Source organism: Sciurus vulgaris, assembly GCF_902686455.1.
Source record: "Sciurus vulgaris genome assembly, chromosome: 9".
Lineage (NCBI taxonomy): Eukaryota > Metazoa > Chordata > Mammalia > Rodentia > Sciuridae > Sciurus > Sciurus vulgaris.
The window spans coordinates 104,017,266-104,042,463 of NC_136469.1; the positions used below are offsets into that span (position 1 = coordinate 104,017,266).

Below are 25,198 nucleotides of genomic sequence, written 5' to 3' on the forward strand. Positions count from 1 at the left end.
AGGTTACAAGATCAATGCCCATAAATCCAATGCATTTTTATACATAAGTGATGAATCTTCAGAAAGAGAAATTAGGAAAACTACCCCATTCACAATAGCCTCGAAAAAAATAAAATACTTGGGAATCAATCTCACAAAAGAGGTGAAAGACCTCTACAATGAGAACTATACAACACTAAAGAAAGAAATTAAAGAACACCTTAGAAGATGGAAAGATCTTCCATGTTCTTGGATAGGAAGAATTAATATTGTCAAAATGGCCATACTACCTAAAGTGCTATACAAATTCAATGCAATTCCAATGATTCCAATTGCAATTAAAATCCCAATGACGTACCTTAGAGAAATAGAGCAGGCAATTATGAAATTCATCTGGAAGAATAAGAAACCCAGAATAGCTAAAGCAATCCTTAGCAGGAAGAGTGAAACAGGGGGTATTGCAATACCAGATCTTCAACTCTACTACAAAGCAATAGTAACAAAAACGGCATGGTATTGGTACCAAAATAGAAAGGTAGATCAATGGTACAGAATAGAGGACACGGACACAAACCCAAATAAATACAATTTTCTCATACTAGACAAAGGGGCCAAAAATATGCAATGGAGAAAAGATAGCCTCTTCAACAAATGGTGCTGGGAGAATTGGAAATCCATATGCAACAGAATGAAACTAAACCCATATCTCTCACCATGCACGAAACTAAACTCAAAATGGATTAAGGACCTCGGAATCAGACCAGAGACCCTGCAGATTATAGAAGAAAAAGTAGGTCCAACTCTTCATCTTGTTGGTCTAGGACCAGACTTCCTTAACAGGACTCCCATAGCAAAAGAAATAAAAGCTAGAATCAACCACTGGGATAGATTCAAACTAAAAAGCTTTCTCTCAGCAAAGGAAACTATCAGCAATGCGAAGAAAGAGCCTACAGAGTGGGAGAATATCTTTGCCAATCATACTTCAGATAGAGCACTAATCTCCAGAATCTATAAAGAACTCAAAAAACTCTACTCCAAGAATTCAAACAGTCCAGTCAACAAATGGGCTAAGGAAATGAATAGACACTTCACAGAAGAAGATCTACAAGCAATCAACAAACATATGGAAAAATGTTCAACATCTCTAGTAATAAGAGAAATGCAAATCAAAACCACCCTAAGGTTCCATCTCACCCCAATTAGAATGGCGATTATCAAGAATACGAGCAACAACAGGTGTTGGCGAGGATGTGGGGAGAAAGGTACACTCATACACTGCTGGTGGGGCTGCAAATTAGTGCAGCCACTATGGAAAGCAGTGTGGAGATTCCTTAGAAAACTTGGAATGGAACCACCATTTGACCCAGCTATCCCACTCCTTGGCCTATACCCAAAGGACTTAAAATCTGCATACTACAGAAATACAGCCACATCAATGTTCATAGCTGCTCAATTCACAATAGCCAGACTGTGGAACCAACCTAGATGCCCTTCAATTGATGAGTGGATAAAGAAACTGTGGTATATATATACTATGGAATATTACTCAGCCATAAAGAATGATAAAATTATGACATTTGCAGGCAAATGGATGAAATTGGAGAATATCATGCTAAGTGAGATAAGCCAATCTCAAAAAGCCAAAGGACGAATGATATCGCTAATAAGTGGAGGTTGACACATAATGGTGGGGAGGGAAGGGTTAGAGTTAGGGTTAGGGAGGGGGGCAAGTATGGAGGAAGGAACTACTGTATAGAGGGTAAAGAGGGGTGGGAGGGGTGGGGGGAAGGGAAAAAAATAACAGAATGAATCAAACAACATTGCTCTATGTAAATTTATGATTACACAAATGGTATGCCTTTACGCCATGTACAAACAGAGAAACAACATGTATCCCATTTGTTTACAATAAAAAAAAAAAAAAAAATTTTGTCAATCCAAAACCTTATGTCATGTTCTTTATTGGCCATTTGAAGAATTTGGTATATAGTGGGTGGCTTAATACTTATTGGTTCAGTGAATGGATCGGTGGTAAGTATGGTGGGGAATTAAAAAACAATGAATATTTCTATTTTAAGTTATATGTGTTATTGTTTGTTTACAATTTTACTTTCTTCTTCCTCTTGATGTCACTGTACCATCTATTCATATCTTCTTCCTTGGACTTTTTTCCTATTGTCCTCATATGTCTCTGTTCTTTTGATAGCTTCCTCTTCCTAGTTGTTTAAAGTCTCTTCTCTTCCTTACTTCTAGTTTTCTAGAAGACTGTTGATGTCTTTGTATCCTTAGATGTGCCTTGCATACAGATGCTCAGTTAATGACTGCTACTAATCTTAAAGCCTTACCCTATTTTCATTCCGCCTCCAAAACAAGAACACTCATTTCCTACAATTCAGTCTTCTGGACTTTATAATTCTTTCCCAATATTTTCTCCATTTTATCTTTCAGCCCATATCATCGTCTCTAGTATTTTATATACTGGAGACACTGGACATTTTATATTCCTGTCAGTACTGTTTTTGTTTGTACTGCTATTACAGCATTACAGCAGTTACCACCAGACTGAGTAGTTGGGGTTTGGAACCCTTTCCTATGCTTCTTAGTTTTTTTTTTGTTTGTTTGTTTTTTGGTGGGTTTTTTTTTTTTTTTTTATTTAACACAGAACCTTGAACTTGCTGTATGCCCAGTATATACTTATGAAGTGAATAAATAAATTTTTTAATTAACAGTGTCAAGATTTGTTATCTATTTAATGGGTTGCTTTTTCTATTACTCTCCTGTGGAAACCAAGTGCAATATTGATTTAGAACATATGTTCTCAAACTATTGCTCTCAGAACCCCTTTACAATTTTAAAAAAAATTATTGAGGAATTATTGAGGCTTTTGTTTATGTGGATTATATCTATTGATTTGTATGGGATAGATGAATGAATGGATGGATAGGTAGAAAATATCACATTATAAATGAAGAAATATGTATTAATATCATATTAGAAATTAAGAAATATGTATTAATTTGTATAAAGATAATAAACCATTACCTAATAACATTTTTGTTAAAAAACCTGTTTTCTAAAGTAATGAGTGGAACGGCAGCATTGCACATGTTTGCATATCTCTAATGTCTAGCTTAACAGAATACAACTGTCTTCATCCTCACATCTGTCTCTTTATGCAATCTATGGTGCTATATCATTTTGGATGAAACATATGAAGAAAAAATAGAAAGATAAACAGTTTGAAGAGTATTTTAAAAACCTTTTCAGAAAATCATAGACACTCTGATATTACACTAATTTTACAAAAGGTAGTTTCTTATAGGGTAGTTGAAGTTTGAAATATAAAAAACATCTTTGATTTTTTTCATTCTTTGTTACATTAAAACCCATTCATCTCCAGTCCGTATCAAAATACCAATGGCATTCTTTACAGAAATAGAAAAAATAATTCTTAAGTTCACTTTGAAGAATAAAAGACCTAGTATACACAAAGCAATACTAAGCAAGAAAAGTGAAACAGGAGGTATCACAATGTCTGATCTGAAATTATACTACAGAGCTACAGCAAAATCAGCATGGTGTTGGCATCAAAAAAGACATGAAACCCAGTGGAACAGAATAGAAGACAGAGAGACAAATCCCTATATCCATAGTCATCTGATATTTGACACAGGTGCCAAAAATACATTTTGGAGAAAAGACGGGAAAATTGGAGGCTTTATGTAGAAAAATGAAATTAGACCCACATCTCTCACCCTGCAAAAAAACTTAAATTGAAATGGATAAAAGACTTAGGAATTAGATCAGAAACTTCACAACTGCTAGAAGAAAATGTAGGGTCAACACTCCATCTTATAGGTGCTTATTAAGGACTTCCTTAATAAGACCCCCAAAGTGCAAGAAAAAATAATAAGAAGCAATAAGTGAGATGCCATCAAACTAAAAAGCTTTTGAGCAGCAAAGGAAACAATTGAAAATATGAAGAGAGAGCCTACAGAATGGGATAAAATCTGGACCAGCTATTCCTGCAATAGGGGATTAACTATTCAGAATATATATAAAGAACTCAAAAAAAATCACCCCCCCCAAAAAAAAACCCCAAATCAATAAATGGGCAAAAGAAGTAAACAGAAACTTCTCAAAAGAAGAAACACAAATGTCTCACAAATATATGAAAAAATGTTCAACATCTTTAACAATTGGGGAAATGCAAATCAAAACTACACTGATTCATCTCACTCTAGTCAGAATGTCAGTGATCAAGAATATGAACAACAATAAATGCTGGCAAGGTTGTGGGGAAAAAGGAACACTTGTACATTGTTGGTGGGACAGAAGTCTAGTACAATCCCTCTGGAAAACCATATGGAGATTCCTCAAAAAACTAGGGATGGAATCACCATATGACCCAGCTATCTCACTCCTCTGTGTTTCCCCAAAAGACCTAAGATTAGCATTTTACAGCAACACAGCAACATCAATACTTTTAGCCACAAAATTCATAATAGCTAAATCAGGCATCTGTCAATAGATGAATGGATTAAGAAATTGTGATACACACACACACACAATGAAGTCCTACTCAGCCATTAAAAAGAATGAAATTATGGCATTTGCTGGCAAATGAACGGAAATGGAGAATATCATGCCATGTGAAATTAGCCAGACTCAGAAACTCAACAGTCAAATGTTTTATCTCATATGCAGAAGCTTGCGTAAAATAAAGGAAAGGGGGAGGGAAGGATAGAATAACATAAAGAATCAAATACAAATTAATAGGCAAAAGGAAGTCTAGTAGAGGAAGGAGAATGGGAGAGAGTAGGGAGGATGGGAATAGTTATGTGTAACTATAAAGCTCTAATAAAAAAAATCCATTCATCTCTCTTGCACTTGGAGTGAATCATTTACACACATTATTTTATATCTTCATGTATTTAGTCTCTTGGAAAATATTGGCTTACCTAAATTATATCAATTTTCCAAATGCTGACACATATTATACAATATAATAAAATCATATTTATTGATATTACCACTGATCATTAGAAAAATCTTTGAGTATTAGGAATATAGAGATGCAGCAACAAATCCAAGTTTTCCAAAATTCTAGTTTTTCATGCCCAAAATTGCCTTTTGTCATTGACAATGTAAAACGTCAGTAGTTTTCCTCAAAATGACAGGCTTACTTTATTCATGTTTGAGATGTCTGAAGAATATGTCTTCTAGTTTTTTCTTCTGTTTGGCATGAAAAATGCCCAGTTAAGTTCATGACTCAAGTGACCATACCAGAACTTTCTTTCAAGATAGCTGTTATATTTCAGTATGCACCAGAAGTCTGCTTTGCATATTTCCCATTTATTTATACAGAATATTAATGTCCTCTTAAGGGTTCAGATTTGATAAAAGTAATAACATTTACAGTTTCATGAAGGTCATTTGGAAGTGATGCTGGCTACTTGTATAATTTGGTGCTTTCATTTGTGCTAAGCATTAGCACTTTCACCCACCAAATAATGTAGAAGCAAAATCAAGTAAAACTTCAGTATTATTATGAAGATTGTTTGTCTTTGCTAGAAAGTATCTTAGGAACCCAGGGGTTTGTAGAGTATCTTTGAGAACCATTATTAAAAGCAGGTAATATTTTCTGGGGTTTAGATTGGTACAATTTCCTAGAGATCAGTGGAATATAAAAAGAAATATAAAAGTTATCGAACTCTTCTCTAGATACTATTCAGAGTTTGAGGTAACAGGCTATTTTCCATTGTTCAAAAAACATGTGTTCTTACTATGTATTAGGTCTTTGTAATAAGTGGAAAACATGTAAAATTTCTTGTTTTCAAATGAACAGAGTTTTTTTAACTTTGCTGAATTTATCTACAAAGGAAGGACTCTAGTACTTGTTAATCTTATGTGAAACGTAGCATTTGTGAAGAATTCAAGATATTGAGTAAAATGAGGATATTGCATGATGAAATTATTATCTTCTGGGTGAATATGAAAATAATGACCAAAAGTCATGCAACTGAATATGAAGAATATTCTATCAAATCAGATCTAGGGGTGGTATAATTCCATCTGTAGAAATTGTTCACTTAGTTGGGAAATGTGTGACTGGAGTAATAGTTTCCAAAAGTGAAAGTAGAGATTTGAATTAGTTGACTAGTGATTATGTTGAAACCTAAGTTATGAATTTCTGAAGGAAATACATATCATATAAGTTTGATCCAAGTGAGATGATAGACTGAGTAAGAGGGCTGAATGCAGCATCCTAAGGAATATATTCACTTAGGAGATATGAGGAAGAAGAGAATCTAGAGAAAAAGAGTCTTAAGATCGTTAAATAATGCTTCATCTATATTCCATTACCTATAGCAGAACTTATATTGATTCTGTTTCTTTATTTCTTCATCTATAAATGGGAATCTGAATTTCTAATGTTCCTTAAGCATCTAATCTCTTGCTCTGTACCTTTAAATAGATGTTTCTTCTTTCTATCTCTTCTTTTTGTCTTTTTTTAAAAAAATAATGATTTTTTATGTATGTTTGAGGTTTACAAGATGACATTATAGGAATATATAGATAGTTAAGTCATTAGTATAATGAACCAACTGAATATATTTCTTATATGGTTACTTCTTTGTGATAAAAGAACCAAACTCTTAACAAGAATCTCTAATATAATAAAATTTTATTAACTATAGTCTTTATATTATACATTATATTTCTAGACTTGCTCATTGTAAATATATACTGTGTTGTATTCTTTGACCTATAACCTCCTATTTCCTCTCCCTAAACCTGCTCTTGGTAACTACTTTTTAAATCTCTATTTCTGTATATCTGTTTATATAATGCAATGTTTTTTCTGTCTGGCTTATTTCATTCAGTATATTGTCCTTCACTTTCATCCATGTTGTGGCAAATGACAGGATCTCCTTTTTCACGACTGAATAATATTCCATTGTGTACTAGCATGTATATGTGTACATTTTCTTTATCCCTTTGTCACCAAACACTTGTTAGCTCCATTTAGTCTAACATTTAGTTCAATTCTAGTATTTTCTCATTTATTTTCTGTCTGGTTGACCTATTCATTGATGAAAACGGGGTATTGAAGTCTCCTACTATTATTGTATTAGAACTTTTCTCTCTCTTCAGATTTATTAATATTTTCTTTATATATTATATATTTAGGTTCTTTGATATTGGGCACATATGTATTTACAACTGTTATGTACTTTTGATTAACTGACCCCTTTGTCAGTAAATATAATGCCCTTCTTTGTCTTTGGCAACAGTTTAGACTTGAATACTATTTTATCTAGATATAGCAACTCTTGCTCTCTTTTGGTTACTACTTGCATGGAATATCTTCCTTTTTCCCATCACTTTCAGTCTATGTGTGTGCTTAAAGCTAAAATGGGTCTCTTACAGGCAGCATATAGTTGAATCATTTTTTTTTTCTTTAAATCCACTCAACTACTCTGTCTTTGGATTAGAGACTTTAATACCATTTACATTTGAGGTTATTATTGATAGGTAAGAATTTAGTCTTTCTATTTTATTGTTTTCTGGTTGTTGTGTAGACACTTTGTTCTGTTCTTCCTCACTTGCTGTTTACCTTTGCAGTTTGATTGTTTTCTACAGTGCTAAGCTTTGATTTCTTTCTTTTTCTTGTTTGTGTGTCTGTTGTAGTTTTTTTTCCTGTGTGATTACCTAACATAAGACATCGTATTGTAAAAATGGTCTATTTTAAGCTCATAACAGTTTAACTTTGATCACATACAAATGTCTAGACTTTTACCCCACCACCACCCCAGAGCTTGTATACTGTCACAATAACATGTTTTCATGTGGTATATTCCTTAATAACTTATTGTCCCTATAATTATTTTTGAGAATTTTAATGTTGTTCTAGAGATTTGAAAGATTAAACACCACTTTTACAGTGATGGAGTATTCTGAATTTGACTATGAATTTACTTCTCATGAGTTTTATAATGTTCTTTATTTTCATAATAGTAATTATTGTCGTTCCATTTCTAGTTGAAGAACTTAAGCATTTCTTTTGAGGCAGATCTAGTGGTAAGGAATTCTCTAGATTTTCTTGTTTGAGAAATACTTTATTTCATCTTCATTGCTGGATATAGTTTTATTAGCTGGCAGGTTTTTCTTCTTTCAGCATTTTGAATATTCTCTTGTGGCCTGCAGAGTTTCTTCAGAGAAATCCACCGATAATCTAGTGGAATTCCTCTGTAAGTCACTCTATGCTTTCTTTTGCCTCTCTTAAAATTCTCCCTTTGGGGCTGGCGTGTGGCTCAGTGGCAGAGAGCTTGCCTGGCCTGCACGAGGCCCAAGGTTCCATTCCAGCACCACAAAAAAAGAAAAGACATTTTTCTCTTTGACTTTTGATATTTTGATTATAATGTGCTCCATGAGGATTTTTTTGGGTGACCTTCATTGACCTGGATGAAGAGTTCATATCTCTCCCCATGTCTTGGGGTGTTTTTAGCAATATTTCATTAAATAAATTTTCTGTACCTTCCTCCATCTCCTCTACCTCTAGAAATAACATAATGTGAATATTTGTTCTCTTAATAGTGTTCAATAAGTCCTGTAGACTTTCTTCACTCTTTCATTGTATTTTTTTTTTTTTGTTTCCTCTGACTGGATTATTTCAAAAGGCCTATTTTTAACTTGACAGATATCTCTTATGTTTGATTTAGTCTGCTGTTGAAATTCTATTTTTTATTTCATTCATCACATTTTTCAGCTCCAAGATTTCAGTTGGGTTTTTTTTTTTTTTTGATAATATTTGTTGAATTTCTTATTCAGATTATGAATTATTTTTCTGATTTGATTAAATTACCTCTCTGTATGCTCTTATATTTTACTGAGTTTCTTAGTTTCCATAGAGATCATTATTTATAATTCCTTTTTAGGAAATTTCAAATTTCCTTTTCTTTGGCCATTACTGGGAAAGTATTATGTTCCTTGGGTGGTGTCTTCACTTTTACATGTTTCTTATGCCTCTGTGTTGATACCTGTGCATCTAATGGAAGAATTTCCCCTTCCAAAGATAGAATGGCTTTCACAGAGACTTTCCCGGTAGCTAGGTCCTAGACTGTCTTTTGGTAGGTTGTGTTGGTTCTGATTCCAGGTGGACACAGTAGAATTGTCTTCATGCATCTTCTTCAGCTGCGGTCAATGTCAGCAATGACTGTAGGTGCCTTCGTGGCCCAGACTGTGGGAGTTTTTGGCAGCAGGAGTGGCAGGGTAGATTCTTAGGCTTCTCAGCAGCAAAGATTTTTGGGGTATTCCAATTCTCTTTTTCCCATGGAGGGGTGACTTAACTGAGGGGGCCTTTCTTGGTGTCAGGTCTGATGTAACCCACATGCAGCCACAGTAGTGCTATGTTCCAGGGCATAAAAGGTTAGAGTTACTCTGACACAGGGCCCTGAGATTAGTGTCTTGCTGAAGTACTGGGATACTTGCAGTGTGGGCACAGGTTCAATTTCTGATACATGGGTGGATGCAACTTTTCCACAAAACTGGGGACTGTGACTTTGGGGCATTCTCTTGTAGCTTGGGCATAGGAGAGAGGGGTGTAGTTGTGACTCTGATCCTGGGGGTCAGGGAACAGCACTGGAATAACTCTGGGGAAGAAGGAATGTTCCAGAGGCTTGGACCTAGGGTAGCAGGGCACAGCTACAATTTGGGCTCTGGAGCCAGTAGGGCGCAGTGGTAAGTGGAGACAAGGAGAGGGGTGCCACATAGTGGTAGCTATAGACCCCATGGCAATGGGACCAGAAGTGAGTCTGGCACTGAGACTGGGTGTAGCAGCACGAAAAACCCAGAACGGCAGGGTCCAGCTGTGTCTTGTGCTCTGACAAGGGAAGGAAAAGAGGAAGTGAAATGATAGCTGTACTCCCCGGAGTGCTGAGCTCCTCGTTAGTTCAGACTGGAGGACTAGTCCAGATGCAAGAAGATAGGGCTTTGCAGCTGTTTGGACCAGAGGGTGAGTGGCACAGCTTGGACAAGGATCTGTTTCCATGAGGAGAAGCACCCCACATCATTTCAGGTTCTGGGGGACACGCTGCTGTGCTGGACTAAGGCTGCAGGTCTCTGGGAGGCTGGCCTTGCAGGGGACAGAGCTGTACTTCTTTGAAACTGTTTACTATTGAAAATGACAGCTTGGCCATGAAATGGTGCTCTGCCACGTGTGCACACATGGTGCAGTGATGGCAGAGCCTTAGGGGTGACAGGATGCAGTGGCTACGGGCTTTTGGAGCAGGATGGCTTGAGCCATGGTGAGCAGGACACAATATGAACTTTCCTGAAGGAGTGTGATCTGCACTCCACTACGGGCAGTTCCAGGCAGCTCCTAAGCTGAGCTCAGGGCCTGTGAGGCCTGCAGGATTCTTCAGTAGTTGAGACAGCAAGTGTCTGGGAGTAACAGGAATAGCTGGGAACCTCCTGGATACCATTTTTTTCTGTAGGGAGGAGACCCTTCTAGTTCAGACTGGGGCTTAGGGCAACAGAGATGAAATGTTTCCTTACCTTCTCTATGTGGCCATCCTGAGTTTTGTGCTTCACAGGATTTTTGCTGCTTTCTTCCTGTACTGTACTCCAGTAGTCTCTATTTAGTCACTCTCTTCAGAGAGCAGTTGTTTATTTGTTATATTGATCCTTCTCTGGGCCAGAGAGGAGGGGGCAAGCATTGGGCACCTCTAGTTGGCCGTCTTGCTTATTGATTCTCTTATGCTTTCTCAACATAAAGGATCCTGAATGTGATGATATGGGCAGGAGTTAAAATTCTGAAAGCATACTGTGGTGAGAAGGCCTAAGGCTACAGGGTGGGAGGTTCTCCTTTAAGAGCAGAAATTCCTTTCCAAGTCAGAGTGGACCCCTCAAAGAAATGCTTCTTTTCTGGCAACTTGGTGTTCTGCCCCTGGATAAACAGGAGGATCTATTTCTTCTCTTCTTTGCTCTCTGCTTGGTTTATAAACGTTGAACCAGTGTTTAACTTAGCTTCAGGAAGGCTACATTTCCATAGAAAGCCAAACCATAAATGTTTCTGGTGATTTTATATTTCACTGTTCTGTATAACTTCAGGGAGAGCTGTTTATTTTCTGTTTGTAACCCCTGATCCTGCAATAGTTACTTTATTCCATAATAGCCTGGAAATGGAGCATGTAGCAGATTTCTCAGTTTTGGACCCATGGAATTGAATTGATTTATGTAATTAAAATGTTCTTTTCACATTAGTTTCTTCTTCTACTATTATTGTAATGGTCGTAGAGCTAAAAAATTTGTGTAACAAGAATCATATCCTATTTAAAGGATATTCCAGAAAACTTTCCTCAGTATTTATGGTGTTATAAAAATGGACATTAATTCACAGCTGGGCTTTATCCAAGTTTCACTATACAGATGGCTGTGTATACTGCCCTTCAAATCCCTGTGGGGAAGGTTTGTAATTGCTTCCCCCTTTCCCCTTTAATAACTTGTTTCAATGTCTCATAGTCATCATGATCAAGATTTCCCCCCCCCAGGTCTGACCTAAATCTTTCCACCTGTATGTTAACCATATTTCTTTACCCTTTGACCTCAACTGAAGTGAGAAACAGGCAGTTATTATTACTCTATTTCTTTATCTGTTGAAAGACCATGATTTACCCATTGCACAAATCAGTGATAGTAATAAAGTCAAATTTCCCAGAGAAAAATAAATATCTGTCCACTCTACATGAAACAGACATTACTTTTAGAGCCAAGAGATTGTTTTAAAAATAACACTAGCTCAAGCTTATCAAAAACTCAGTTGATAATATATGTAAAAAAGTGAACATATAATTCTTTCATTCCACTACCCCCACCACCTGCTTTTTGGAGTAACTTTTTAATTAAATTAAATTTTGCCTTTCATTATCTGTCTATATAATTAGTAAGAAAGTAAATTTTAAAAAACAAACTAAAATGAGAAAACAAAATCAAGGTACATGCTAATAGTATGGTAATGTGGTTTCCATTCTCATTTTTCTGTCTCCCTCTTATTAGAATTTGGCTACCCAGCATAAAAATACTATGAGGAAACTTAATTATATAGTTATGCTTCATTTTAAATCTTATATGTATTTTAAAAATCATGTTAAGTTGTGTTATATCAAATAAAATTTTAAGTAGATGAGGATTTTGGTTCAGCCATGGGAAACTACTGTACATATCATCTAAAGCTTAATATTCACTTACCCAGCGGTTCCATGCTTGGGTGTGTATCAGTAGAAATGAGTGCTTATGTTCACCAAAAGACATGGATTAGAATATTCATATTATTATTTATAATATCCCCAAACTATAAACATAAACAGCAGAATGGATAAAGAAACTAGTATAGTCATGTAGAGCAATAAAACATGTAATAACAAAAAGGATTTTGGATAACGTGGAGTAAATGAAGCCAGGTGCAAGTGAGTACATAATGTAGAATTTCATTAAAATGAAGTTCAAAAGCAGACAAAATATGATCTATTATAATAGAGATCAAAGTACTAATTTACCTTTTGGGGATTGTTGACTGGATAAACATTCGAGGGAGTCTCCTAGGGTGCTGGATATATGCTACACTTTGATCCAGGAGGTGATTATATGGACAGACATAAGTAAAAATGAATTGAACTATGTAGTTAAGATTTATATGCTTTATTGTTTGCATATTATGTTTCACACTTACCAACTCCTTTATACCTGAGGCTTCTGATTTTGGAGCTCATGTTCTGGAAAGTTGGCTTCCTCTTTGATGCAGGGTCCAGGTAAAGTCTTTTTATGGGGGTTGCAGCAGATGATGATGATGATAATGATGATTTTTGTTTCATTGATTAGTACACTTACATTCCTCTTTTGACTTTCAGGAATTTATATTTCATTAGATTAAAAATACATAATAATAGTTTTACTATACAAAAAAAAAAAAAATCCAGAGCTCAATTATTACTACTTGATTATTCTCATTTCTATTACTTCTCTGTTTCTTGGTATAACTAAATTTAGTGATATCTCCCAGATGGATGTTCTGCTCAGGTTATATTCTAACATTAATGGTACTTTTTCATTTGGGTATGAGTATTCTAATATGAATAATACTTTTTCATTTGGGTATGGTTTTTTTTTTTGAAGTAATAAAAATGTTCCAAAATTATGTAGCATTGGCAGTTGTCCAACTCATGAATATACCAAAACCCACTGAATTGTACATTTTTATGGTGAATTTTATGGTATATGAGTTATATTTCATTAAAGCTGCTTTTTCTTTTTTAAAAGAGCTCTTAGAAATTAAAGATATCATTGTGGAAATAAAATATTCAGCAAAAGTTAAGATAAATCCTGAAAATCTAAAATGTAGGAAGAAAGAAGAGGACATTGAAAAGATGGGAGGAATAAAGAAGATTAAAGATATACAGAATGAATTCAGGAGGCCAAAATACTATTAGAAGTTTCAGAGAGAGGAAGTGGAGGATAGGAAATTAGCAAAGAAAAAGTGTGAGTTTCCCTAGATGTGAAGAAAACATTTCAAATAAAATAGTCTTACTGAGAAGCAACTATAAAGAATTTTGAAAAACTCTAAATAAACACAATCACTGATTCCCCAGATACTAAAGAATGAGAAAATCCTAAAGGCCCCAAGATGGAAAAGAGAAGCCCATCTGCAGATAAAACAAGAATGAGGCAAGCCCCATTTCTCATTAGCAATCCTCAATGTGAGAGACAATGAAACAATGCATTATTTTCAGTCCTAATCCCAGCAGCGTGGGAGGCTGAGGTAAGTTCAAAGTCAGCCTCATAAAATTAGTGAGACCTAAGCAACTTAGCAAGACTCTGTCTCAAAAAAAAATTTTTTTTTTTTTTTTAATTTTTATAGAAGGGCTAGAGATGTGTCTCAGTGGTTAAGTGTCCCTGGGTTCAATCCCTAGCACCACCCCCCAAAGAAAAATAATCTAGGCAGTTGTTCCAAGATATCTTACGCTCAAGTCTGATTTCTTTTGTCTTGAGATTACTTAAAATGTATTTTTTAAATGATAGCTTAAATTGTATATATGTATCATGTATAGCACGGTGTTTTGAATGTGTGTACACATTGTGGAATGTTTAAATCTTGTTAATTAACCAAGATTCATGCTTTATCTTGTGCACCTCACTGCCTGTCTTTCCAGTAAAACAGATTCTCGCCTTTAAAAAAAAAAAGTGTTCTAGATCCAGATACACTGTCATGAACTGTGAGGGCAGGAAAAAATAATCTTCTGACAGAAAATACGTTGCTTTCCATTGACCTTAAGGATATTCACCAAAACAACATGGTTCATTAAGAAAGAAAAATTGGCGACTTAAAGAAACCAGAGACCCAACTAAAGAGAGCAAAGAAGGAATTCTGGCTGATGGTTATGCAGATAGGCCTAGAGAACAATCTGCCACAATGGTGTATTCAGGGAGTGGGGAAAAGCATGAAATCCAAAGATAAGATAGTGTATTTGAGATTAGAAGAGTTTAAAGCTTTAAAGATAATAAAAATGCAAAAGAACAGAAAACATGATTGGGCATTCTAAGAACAAACAAAATCTTATGTGAATAAGTGAATGTAATCAGAGCTTTATTGTGAAGTTACATACTTTACAATGATGTAAATAGTATAAATTGAGTTTGAACTTTTAGAATCAAATATAGCAAGAGCAGATAATTCTAAATTATGGTTATGGAATAAAATGTAAACGCTACCAATTTGGGACAGGTAAATACAAAACAAAGAAGATTTAAAGGATGAAAGGGGGAAAACGAAGTAAAGGGAAGGATTCGGGACTTAATATCCTCTTAGAATTTGAACAGACATCTGATACTTTCTGTGGTTGACAGCAAAAAAGGAAGCTTTGGCATATAATGTAAGTTATAAAGATAACCAACAGGTGGGGGAAGAAGGTGTTAAACTCTTTTGTCTGCTTTTGGGCTGTGTCATGATCCTTTGGTTGGTAAGTGTTCCTACCCCTTTTTATGACTTTCCATGATTCTAGTGGATCATTCTGGTGGGATCTACTGAGGAGTAGATGTAAACACATGTGCTCAGGGTAGCTTTTTGAGCCTTTTGTACATTATTTACAAAACTCCTAAACCATTCTTCATATACAAAATTCTGTCTCTCTTTTTTAACTGTTGAATTAACACTCAAATTTTCTGTAATGGTACAGTGAATAATTTAATTTTAATAGAGTTGCCTCCTTTGGAAGGGAAAATTTGTGTTTTGCAAAATCACATACTAGGTATCAAGGCTCATGATCAGAAAAAAATATATCATTGGCAGCAGCCTATTCAAAAATCAGAACATTAACAAAAGCAACAAAAATCTTAATAAAAATTCTAGTACATAGTCAATTTCTATATATAAATATTAGAGCAAATGTAGGACTTGATGTGAGCGAAAGAGTTGAAGGTAGCTCATTGCAAGGTGATGTGAGAGGAGCTGAGGTTGTTTAGTTATGGAAGCAAAAGCAAAATGAACTGAAGATCAGGGCAAATCAAACAGGAAACATTTTAAGTCAGGGTATGGGGCCTGCAGAGCCAAGAGGAAGAGCTGGGAATGAATGGGCACTTTCATGCAGTATTCAGTTTCTTTTGTGGCTTGCAGAATCCACCTGTGCTCATTTACTTTGTGTTCAGTTGCTGTTATTTGGTGATACAAAATATTAAAATAATGGGGAGAAATCACAAATCAACAGGTGCAACTTTTGTGAAATGCTAACATTATTTATGTTTGCCAATTGTGTATGAAATAATAAACCAGTCTTAAAAGAGCATATTACATTTAAATATTTCCATATGCTTTGTTTTTATCATATTAGAAAATGATTGAGAAGGAGAAAAATGAAATGCCAATATTTGATTTCTGGGGATGAGTGTCTTAATAATATGAAGTCTTTTTATTCAAATTGTACACATTGGGTTTTCATTCATGCTTGTGGGAATATGATGAATGAAAAATATGCAATGACAATATAGTTATTTCTTATATCGAGTTGTTTTTTTTTAGATAGCTAAATGTATTATTTTAGACAAAATTTTTGTTGGTGATTACTTGCTCCCACCACAACATTTATGGGATTAAATCAAACATGGCACAAACAAAATACCCTTTATTTTAAAAATGGCAAGAATAAGAATTATACATATGTAGATAATTAAGATTTACTTCATCTTACTAAGTCACAAAACAGGTTGAATAAACTATAATTTGTTGTGTATGCACAACAAATGGAAAAAATAATCTCCATAATGCATTTGAATTGAACTGAATTCAATATTGGAAGGGTTGGTTATAGAGAATATTAAAATACAATACTAAATTCTTTTATTTTCCAGATCTATACCCTTTCCTCTAAAAGATAATTATATTTTAATATTTTAATAATTATTTATTTTTTTAAAAAATATAGAATTGGTGGTAAACTTTGTGTTTTTCTCTTAACTAAATTGAAATCAGAAACCTCTTTCTTTAAAATGAAAAAAATAAGAACAATAAAGCCTGATAGCATTTCTTACTTGAAAACCACTTTTCAAATGTGAAACTGTCACTTTTCAAAAAGTTAGTATTATGCAGCCTTGATATATAAAATAATCCTTTTTTTTATAGCTCTTAAAAATGTGTTGCAAAGCCTTCTGGGTTGACATTTTAAAACCACCATATAAATCTGCCTGACAAGTTAATTTTTTCCTTTTTTTAAAGTAAGGTATGTATAAATATTCTGCCCTTTACTTTTCAACACCTGGTTCTAGTCACTCATTGTTTTAGTTGATGTTAACTAAGAATCTTTGTTCAAGTCATTAATCTTACTACAACATTTTTTGGTAGCCAATTCATTGATTTCTATTTTTTGGGTAAGTTTATGATTAAACAAAAATTTTGAAAATGTCACAGCCTATATTTTAAGGCATCTCTGTGAAATACATTTTTTGTTAAATTTCAGTTAGCATGTTTTAAATTTTTAAGAGGAAAATCTGCTTTCATGACATATCTAGTGAATTGTTAGAGGTGTGTTTGTGTGAAAAGGATGTACTGTGCAAAGGGAACAAAATATAGCAGGAATGGTAGAGAAGTGCAGGGGTCACAGTGTTTTGCTGTTGGCATTTCCTGTTATGAAATATACCCATTTTGTTTCTTTAGATCACATGTCTTATGTGGGAAGGTGGCATTACATAAGAGTCTGACTCTTAGGCAGGAAATGCTAACAATGCAAAGTTTGTCAATGTTTTTTAACTGAAGACTCTCCTCCCTTTAAAATGTACATATGGTGGGGCTGGGGATATGGCTGGTACTAGGGAGCTTGCCTAGCATGTGCAGGACCCTGGGTTTGATTCCTAAAACACACAAAAACAATAACAACAACAATAAAAAAAAATGGTTATTATAATAAAATATAAACAGATCCTCTGATGACCTTTGTTTTGGTGATTTCCATTTCCTATAGTCTTTCTAAAATATTTATATTACAAGTGAATTGTTTGTGTTTTGAGTCTCATTCTTCCCCTTTCAGTTGACAAGATGGGGTTTGAGAGGCAGGCAGTTTTCACATATAGTTTTTCATACTGCCCAGAGGTTTTTTTTTTTTTTTAAATCTTAGCAGCACTAATCCCATTATGATTAACTCATTATTTGTGTGGTTGTTAGATGAGTGCCTCTATGGATGGGCTGTACTCTGGGTGTTCAGGAGCCACACTGCAGTCACTTGCAGCACAGTGTATAATCAAATAAATGAAGCTTCTGGCAGTCTTAAGATTTAAACCCATTTTGTGTGAATGTTTCTGCATATTTAGTAACTAACTGTCAGAGGATATCATTGCAAGAAAATGTTAATCATTTACACAAAAGGCTGTCATGTAAGAGAAAATAGTATGGAATAGGCTAAATTAATTATGAGAGTGTCAAATACTCATTTGTCTTTCCACAAGGATGGGGATTTTTTTGTATGTTCTTGGGTTGATTCCTATCAGCAAGAGCAAAAATACATGTTGAATCAATTAATTAGTGAAAGACACTTAAAATTCATCGATAAGAAAACTAAACAACTTAATTGAGAAATGGGCAAAAGATTTAAACAGACATGTTACCTGAAAATATATAGGATGTCAATTAAGCACACAAAAGATTTTCAACACCATTAGTCCTTAGGAAAATGCAAATTAAAAACACAATGAGATACTACTATATACTTATTAGAATAGCTAAAATGAAATTGACAATACCAAGTGTGTGAGAATGTAGAGACAGTACACTTTGTAGCTCAGTTTGCCAGTTTCTTATAGTTAAGATACACTTAAATATTTGACCTAGAAACCCACCGGTAGAAACGTACCCAAGAAAAATGAAAACGTGCACATATAAATATATACGTGAAAACATGTACACAGATGTTCATGAAGGTTTTATCCATAATTGCTAAAAGTTGTGAATAGCCCAAATGATCTGTAACTGGTAAATGGGTAAATAAATGGCTAAACTGTGGTATGATCGTACAATGAAATATGTAGAAAGAAAAAGGAGCAAAGTGTTAATCCAAGCAACAACATGGATGAATCTAAATATATTACACTAAAGTGAATGAAGGCAGACTCAAATGGCTACAGACTGTGTGATTCCATTTATATGACATTCAACAAAGGCAAAACTTGACAGCAGAAATTGGATAAAAGCAGATAAATGTTTAGCAAGGAGTACAGATGAGAGGGAATTGACTACAAAAAAGTTAACTTTTGAAATATTTTGTATCTTGATTGTAGTAGTGGTTACCCAACAGTATGCACTTGTCAAAATTCATAGAACTGTGTACCAGAAAAGACAACTTTTACTATAGGTAAACAATACTTTAATAAAGCTGAATGAGAAAACAAAGTGTGGAGGCTTTTTTCTATTTGACCTGAGCAAGCAAGTTATCAGCTTGCTCCTTTGAGAATCAGGAATAAATCCATGCTTTGACAAAGGACCAAAAAACCTAGTGAGACCCACCTCCCTATCTTTTATTCACGGTTTTTTTTTTTCTTCAAATGCTTGCCTTGATCAACTGGCAATAAGGAAATTTGAAATTCTTAATCTCTTCAAAAAACTAATGAAAATATAAAAGGACATGCAGTGAGCTATCAAGTTTCTTGTGACAGATCTTTATTTTTTATGTATAATGATCTTTAGCAAAAACCACTTATTAATTGATGTCTGCTGTTTAACTCTGTAAGATACTAAGCTACCAGGGCCTCCAGTGGGATTAATAGATGAGTACATGCCTTGTTTGCTCTTGGAGTTGCTATGAGAGTCAAAAGCACTGTGTAAACTGTACAGTGATAGATAAATGCAGGTGGCATCATTGCCAAGTATTTGGAAATAACAAGTAAACATACTTGAATTTCAGTATCACAGAACACCTCACAAGCAGGAGGTAGGTAAAATGTGTAGGAATGATTTGCCTGAGTTGTAGCTATGTTGACCCCATTGCCTTCTTTATGCCCGATGGTGGGAATCTGGTGCCCAGGGGCTCTGTGCAAAGCACCAGTGAATGGTAGGGATGAAGTTTAATAGATTAAAGAGTGGCAGAGCAGTCAAAGACTGCTGTGGGCAGAAGTTGGACTTAGGGGCTCTGGGGGAATGAATTAACAAATTGTGTGTGCACTTGTGTGTCTATGTGCATCTTGTACAGTCTCTAACCTTTTATGAGGTTGGATTCTCTTATTCTACATCTGGGTGGCCAGTGTAGCAAATGTGCTACATGTTATACCAAACCCTTTTCCCCAGAATTTCATTATCTAGTGTTTTTGCCATCCAGTTTCTCCACACATTTTCGTTCCATGTAACAGGCAGCTTTTATCCTCACGAGCATTTTATGAATCCACTGATATCAATGATAAAACTTAAGCTACAGATATAACATATTTATTTTCTTATTTTCTGTTATACACATGATTAGGAATGTGACCTTTTTGCCTCCTGGATTCCTATATCATGTGTCATGGAGTGGTACTACGAAGTTTTAGCTATAGTCACATAAACCTGATATTTATTTGAAAACTTGTTTATAGGATATCACAGGATTTTAAAATGCATTCTGTTGGCAATACGACCTTGGTTAGGTCCCTTAACATCTGTTTTCTTACTTGCAAAATGCAGGTAACATCTTTGCTGTTGCCGCTGTTGGAAGAATTACAACAGTTTAGGAAGGTGTGCAGTCAATTCTGAAGTTCTGTGCAAATATAGGACAATGGTATTTTTCATGGCATCTTCTCATTGTTTTTCCTACTCTCATCAGAACAGGATACACTGTTTAATTATTATGTTTCTCCAGGGAGAGTCACGCCAGGGCAGCTCACATCCTATATTCAACTCTTCAAGAACAATCTCAAAGCTCTAAGGAATCATTGTGGACTCCTACAGCTTGGGCTGGCCACAGTTCAAACTTTGAAACACCCGCAGACAGCCAAGTGGGACAACTTTCTAGCTTTTGAAAGGCTCCTTCTCCAGGTATGTTCTATGGGAGCTTTTGACTTACAGGGAAAACTTTGATGTGTATTATAGCCTTAGTAATGTATTGTTGACATATGTGCTGTATCACATTCAATAAGTACCTCCAAATTAAAATTTGAGTAGAAACTTTTACCAGCCCTATTTCTAAATTTTTTTTGACAGTTACATCTTTGACTTCTCAATACTAAGAATATTTTTTGAGTGTTTGATTCACCTTGGAAACTTCTTTTCAATTTTATGTCACTTGGACCTTTCTTCATCTTCATGGCATCTTTATTCAATCCTTCCCATTTTTCCTTTAAAATAGTACTGCTATTTACATTTTTTCAGATACTACTTAATCTCTAATCTTTAAACAACATAGAGCATGTGCCTTAGTGATGTTTAGCAAAAGATGAAGAGAGATGAACTCCATTTGTAGTGTTTGTGCAGAGATTCATATGTGGAGGAAAACTTTTTTTAAAAGATATATTTTTATATTATAAAGTATAAATTATAGTGTGCTTTAAAAATTATAACATTGTTAAAATATAAAGTACTTTACAATATAAACTTACATGAAAGGACAAATGTCTATGGACTCTATATAGACTCAGTGTATTTACCATTGAAAAATATTTATCTTTTATCTGTTTCATTAAAGAAATACAACTAAAGATAAAGTTGAGGCATCTTGTTACTAACCCCTTCTCTAATTTAATTCTCCATTTACTTTTCCCAGAGGTAATCACAAGTTCTATTCCTTGCTTTTTTATTTTTATAAGTATTTACTTTTCATGAATAACACAGAATATTGTGTTATGGGTTTTATTTTACCTAAGTGATATACTACTATAAATATCCCTAAACCACTTGCTTTTTCCTTTGAATATTTTATTTTTAAGATAATCCAATGCACTTTACTTAAAGATCTAGTTTGTTTGCCATGAATATACAATTTATTTATCTAATCCACCTTGATGTTTTTTAGTTAAGCTGTTCAACTTGTGTGTTTGTGTGTGAGTGTGCACATACTCATGTATATGAATAAAAAGTGATATGAGGGCTGGAGAGATAGCTCAGTTGGTAGAGTGCTTGACTTGTAAGCACAAGGCCCTGGGTTCGATCCCCAGCACCAAAAAAAAAAAAAAAAAAAATGATATGAATACAAATAAACCATTTTTATGGTTGTTCATCACTCTCTCTTTGTATAGATTTGCAAGTCTTTACTGATGAGGCTGATCATCTTATATTTTATGTTACCATTTAATTTTTATCTACTATGAATCATTCATTCTTGTATTATGCCAATTTTTATCTTTTGGGTCACAGAAAAGCTGTTTTTAGATATCCTATATGTTAGACTTTTTAAAGTTTATATTATGTAAATACTTCTCTCAGATTGTTGTCTTTTGACTTTAATTTCTGTATATTTTATTATATAAAAGTTTTAAATTTTAACATAGTTTACTTAAAAATATTATCCTCTATGGTTTGTGTTTATGTTTTACATTATTAATCCTTTTCTACCTCTAATTTCTAAGTATATTGTTTGGTAATTTCCACTAAAGATTAACCTCTATTCTTGACATTTGAATTTTTAATCCATCTAGAATTTATTTTTATTTATGGTATAAATAGTACCTATTTTTTGTCTTCCATATAGATAGCCTAATCTTATACTATTTATGGATTACTCCATAATATTGTAGTTTACTTTACTTATTTTTTTTTTTTTCACATAAGGGAGTTTATTAAGCAAACAGAGTGTTTCCCTGCAGGGTAAGAGAGAAAATGAGAGGAAAAGAAAGGGAAAGAGAAAGGGCGCACACTAGAGAGAGAGTGGAAAGCGAGGAGGAGAAAGAAAGTGAGTCAGAGGGAGAGAAAAGCAAGAGAGAAAAATGGCAGTGAAGCTATCTTTAAGAATCCCACCAGGCTAACAGGGGACCAATAATGGAGAACAATACTTGCTAGCTGACTGATGAACCAATAGCTAGCTAGGATGTTCACAGACTGACAGTAGTTGGGAGGCGGGGAAAATGGCTGCACTGGAAAGGGCGGGGAGAGCAGCTTTCAGACTGACAAGCTAGGTTGTGATGCAACGGAAAGGGCGGGGGAGCTGCTTTGTATTACATTCCCCTATTTCTATTTTTGTAAGAAAATCTTTTGTTCTCCAGTTCTTTCCCTCCTTATCTCTCCTTCCTGCCTAAGTGACTGGGGCTGGTTTTGCAGGTGAGATGTAAAAAGTCCATTCTCCCAGGGGCAGTGTTCGTCTTCCAGACTTCCAGAGGCAGATGGCTTTCATGGACTTCATTTCCTTGATTTAACTGATCCCCAATTTCTACACTAACTGCCTGTACCCAATTCTGGCTTAACCCCTTTACTGCTTTAGGGAAAGGGGGCGATGACTGATATGGCTTCTTTGAGCTGGAAGGGGGCAGCGTGAAGCAAGCAGTTTGGAGTTCCCTTTTTAGAAATCGGGTTAATCCAGGGGTCCATGGTAGAAGTCTGGCTGGGAAGAGCAGGTTGTAAAGGCATCTGGGGATGGGTGCTTCTATGAGAGAAGAACAAGAAGACATGAGTACTGAAATGAGATTAATACAATATAAATGTTGCAGAATCTGGAACATGCCAATGAATATCATAAAGATGACAGAAGTCAATAATTCCTCACCAAGGGGTGGAAGAACTGAGTTGTTCCCATAACAAGGCCTAGCAAACGCTGGTGGTAGGCCTTAAACTGACTAGAGGACAAGGCCTTTATTTGGGAACATTAACATTTTCCAGGTTATCGGGAATATAAACACAACATTTAGTAGAGATACTAGCAAACATAGATTAAGCCTACCTGTGTCTGTAGGCCTTAAACTTACTAAAAACTTCTGATTCTGGCAGTTTCTCTTGATTGTTATCAGGCACATTTGCCTAAGAATCTTTCTTTTGTTGCTTTTAGTCTTTATTCTAATGGGCTAACACAAGTGTACTTCTTAAGTTACATTTAACTATTATTTCTTTTAAATGCTCAAGAATGGCTATATTTTGGTTTTAACTGTTTTGCTAGGTGTTTAAGATCAAGCTGGTCAAAGGGACCTGTTCCTGTCTGTTAAAGAGTCAGCTGAGTTCCCACAGGGGTCACTCATAGAGAACTTGAGAGCCTTAGCTTTAGTGCTGTCTGTTAGGCAGGGTCTCCTCGATGAGGTGGCTTCCCTTGAAAGCACCAGGGATGTCTCCCTTTTTCCTTGACCCTCCTCTGCAGCAGGTGCACTGAGTGGCTTTTCATCCTCTAGTGGCCTCATCAATCTCCTTGATCAGGAGGTTGTGTGACCCACCCAGAGTTGCAAAGCTCCTTAGAGAAGTCCTCTTGTTCCCTGGGTTCAGGCTGACTTTGAGGGCAAGACCCAAATATGGACTTTTCTTGACCTCTGTATTTAATCTCAATCTCTAAGTTTGATCTTAACCATCAAGCAAGCCAGTCTCACCAGTCATAAAGTAAAAGTACTGGGCTTTAACTTCAATGTCTATAACTTTACAGTTATTTACCCCCTTTTATCTAATTGGGGTCTACATTATCTGTCCTATAAGTGATGGCTTACTATTTATTTCAAAGTTAATCTACGGTGTACTTCTGCAAAATATTAATCAGGCAACAGTTAGAGTTTACAAGGAAAATACAAAATGGAATCAACAACAGTAAAACATTCAGTTTGTGCAATAGTTATCTTGAATTTTGGCTGAGTTATTCATTATATCCCTTGATTGAGATCACAGTAATCTTTACAACAAACATCAAACTTTTGAACACAACTTTAAATAAATTAAAGTCTGGCTTACTTTGGAGCCATTCTAACGTGCAGCAGGGTTGTGAGGCAGAGTCTTATCTCAGGTAAGGTGGGGCTTTTCACAAATCTTGGGTAAAATGTTCTAATCCTGAAGCTAATTTTTTCTCTTTTACCATGACCAGCATGACCAAATTCTCAAGTTCAGTGAGGGACAAAGGAGTATTAGAAAATAAAGGTTTATAAACACAGGTTTTGAAGATTAAGCTGAGATCAGATGAAGCTCTGTTTTCTGATGGAAATGCAGATCTAAAGAGTTATGTCAGCAATCTTTATATAACATTATATCTAAAACATGAATTAAAGAAAGGCTGAGAGAACTTTTAACTTTCCTTTTGTGTGGCAAAATGGCAATATGCTTTCATGTTTCATGATATTAACCTTTAAACAAATCAGCTCTCACTAATTTTTAGAAATACATTTACATTTAAATTTCTTTTATCTCAGTGTAACAAATTTTACATATACCCTATTGATGACAGGTCCTATAATAGAACATTAAATGATGAGTTTAAAATTACCATTACAGACAAGTTTACTTTGGAGAATAGCAGCTTGATAAATTTTCTGCTTTAAAGGCTTGTATACCTGGAAAATATGAACACATTTAATATACAAAGAATAATGGTTTTAAGTATGTTACCCCATGGAATAACTTTGTAAATTTATCAGATGTCTCTAACAAACACTTTTGAGTAATCCCGTACATGTTAACTCTAATTCACTCATCTTATTGTAAAAAAAAAAAAAAAAAAAAAAACCAAGATATCAGACAAGTGTAAAAAAATCCAAGATATCAGATTAGACAAGTGTACCAACAGTATTTGCCATCTCTTTCCTGTGGAAGAAAAGTCCTAGA

The 25,198-nt window shown here is 34.8% G+C and overlaps 1 protein-coding gene and 1 pseudogene across 6 annotated transcripts in view; both read left to right on the forward strand.

Annotated features, from left to right (window-relative positions):
• The window catches only part of LOC306669896 (DGAT1/2-independent enzyme synthesizing storage lipids-like), a 497,646-nt pseudogene that overhangs the window by 305,736 nt on the left and 166,712 nt on the right, over nucleotides 1-25,198 (forward strand). The window lies entirely within an intron of this gene.
• The window catches only part of SCFD2 (sec1 family domain containing 2), a 398,565-nt gene that overhangs the window by 46,222 nt on the left and 327,145 nt on the right, over nucleotides 1-25,198 (forward strand). For all 5 annotated transcript variants that reach the window (XM_079154037.1, XM_079154038.1, XM_079154040.1 and 2 more), the window contains one exon: nucleotides 20,346-20,521. In XM_079154037.1, the coding sequence (XP_079010163.1) occupies nucleotides 20,346-20,521 (176 nt within the window). The remainder of the gene's footprint in view (nucleotides 1-20,345; nucleotides 20,522-25,198) is intronic.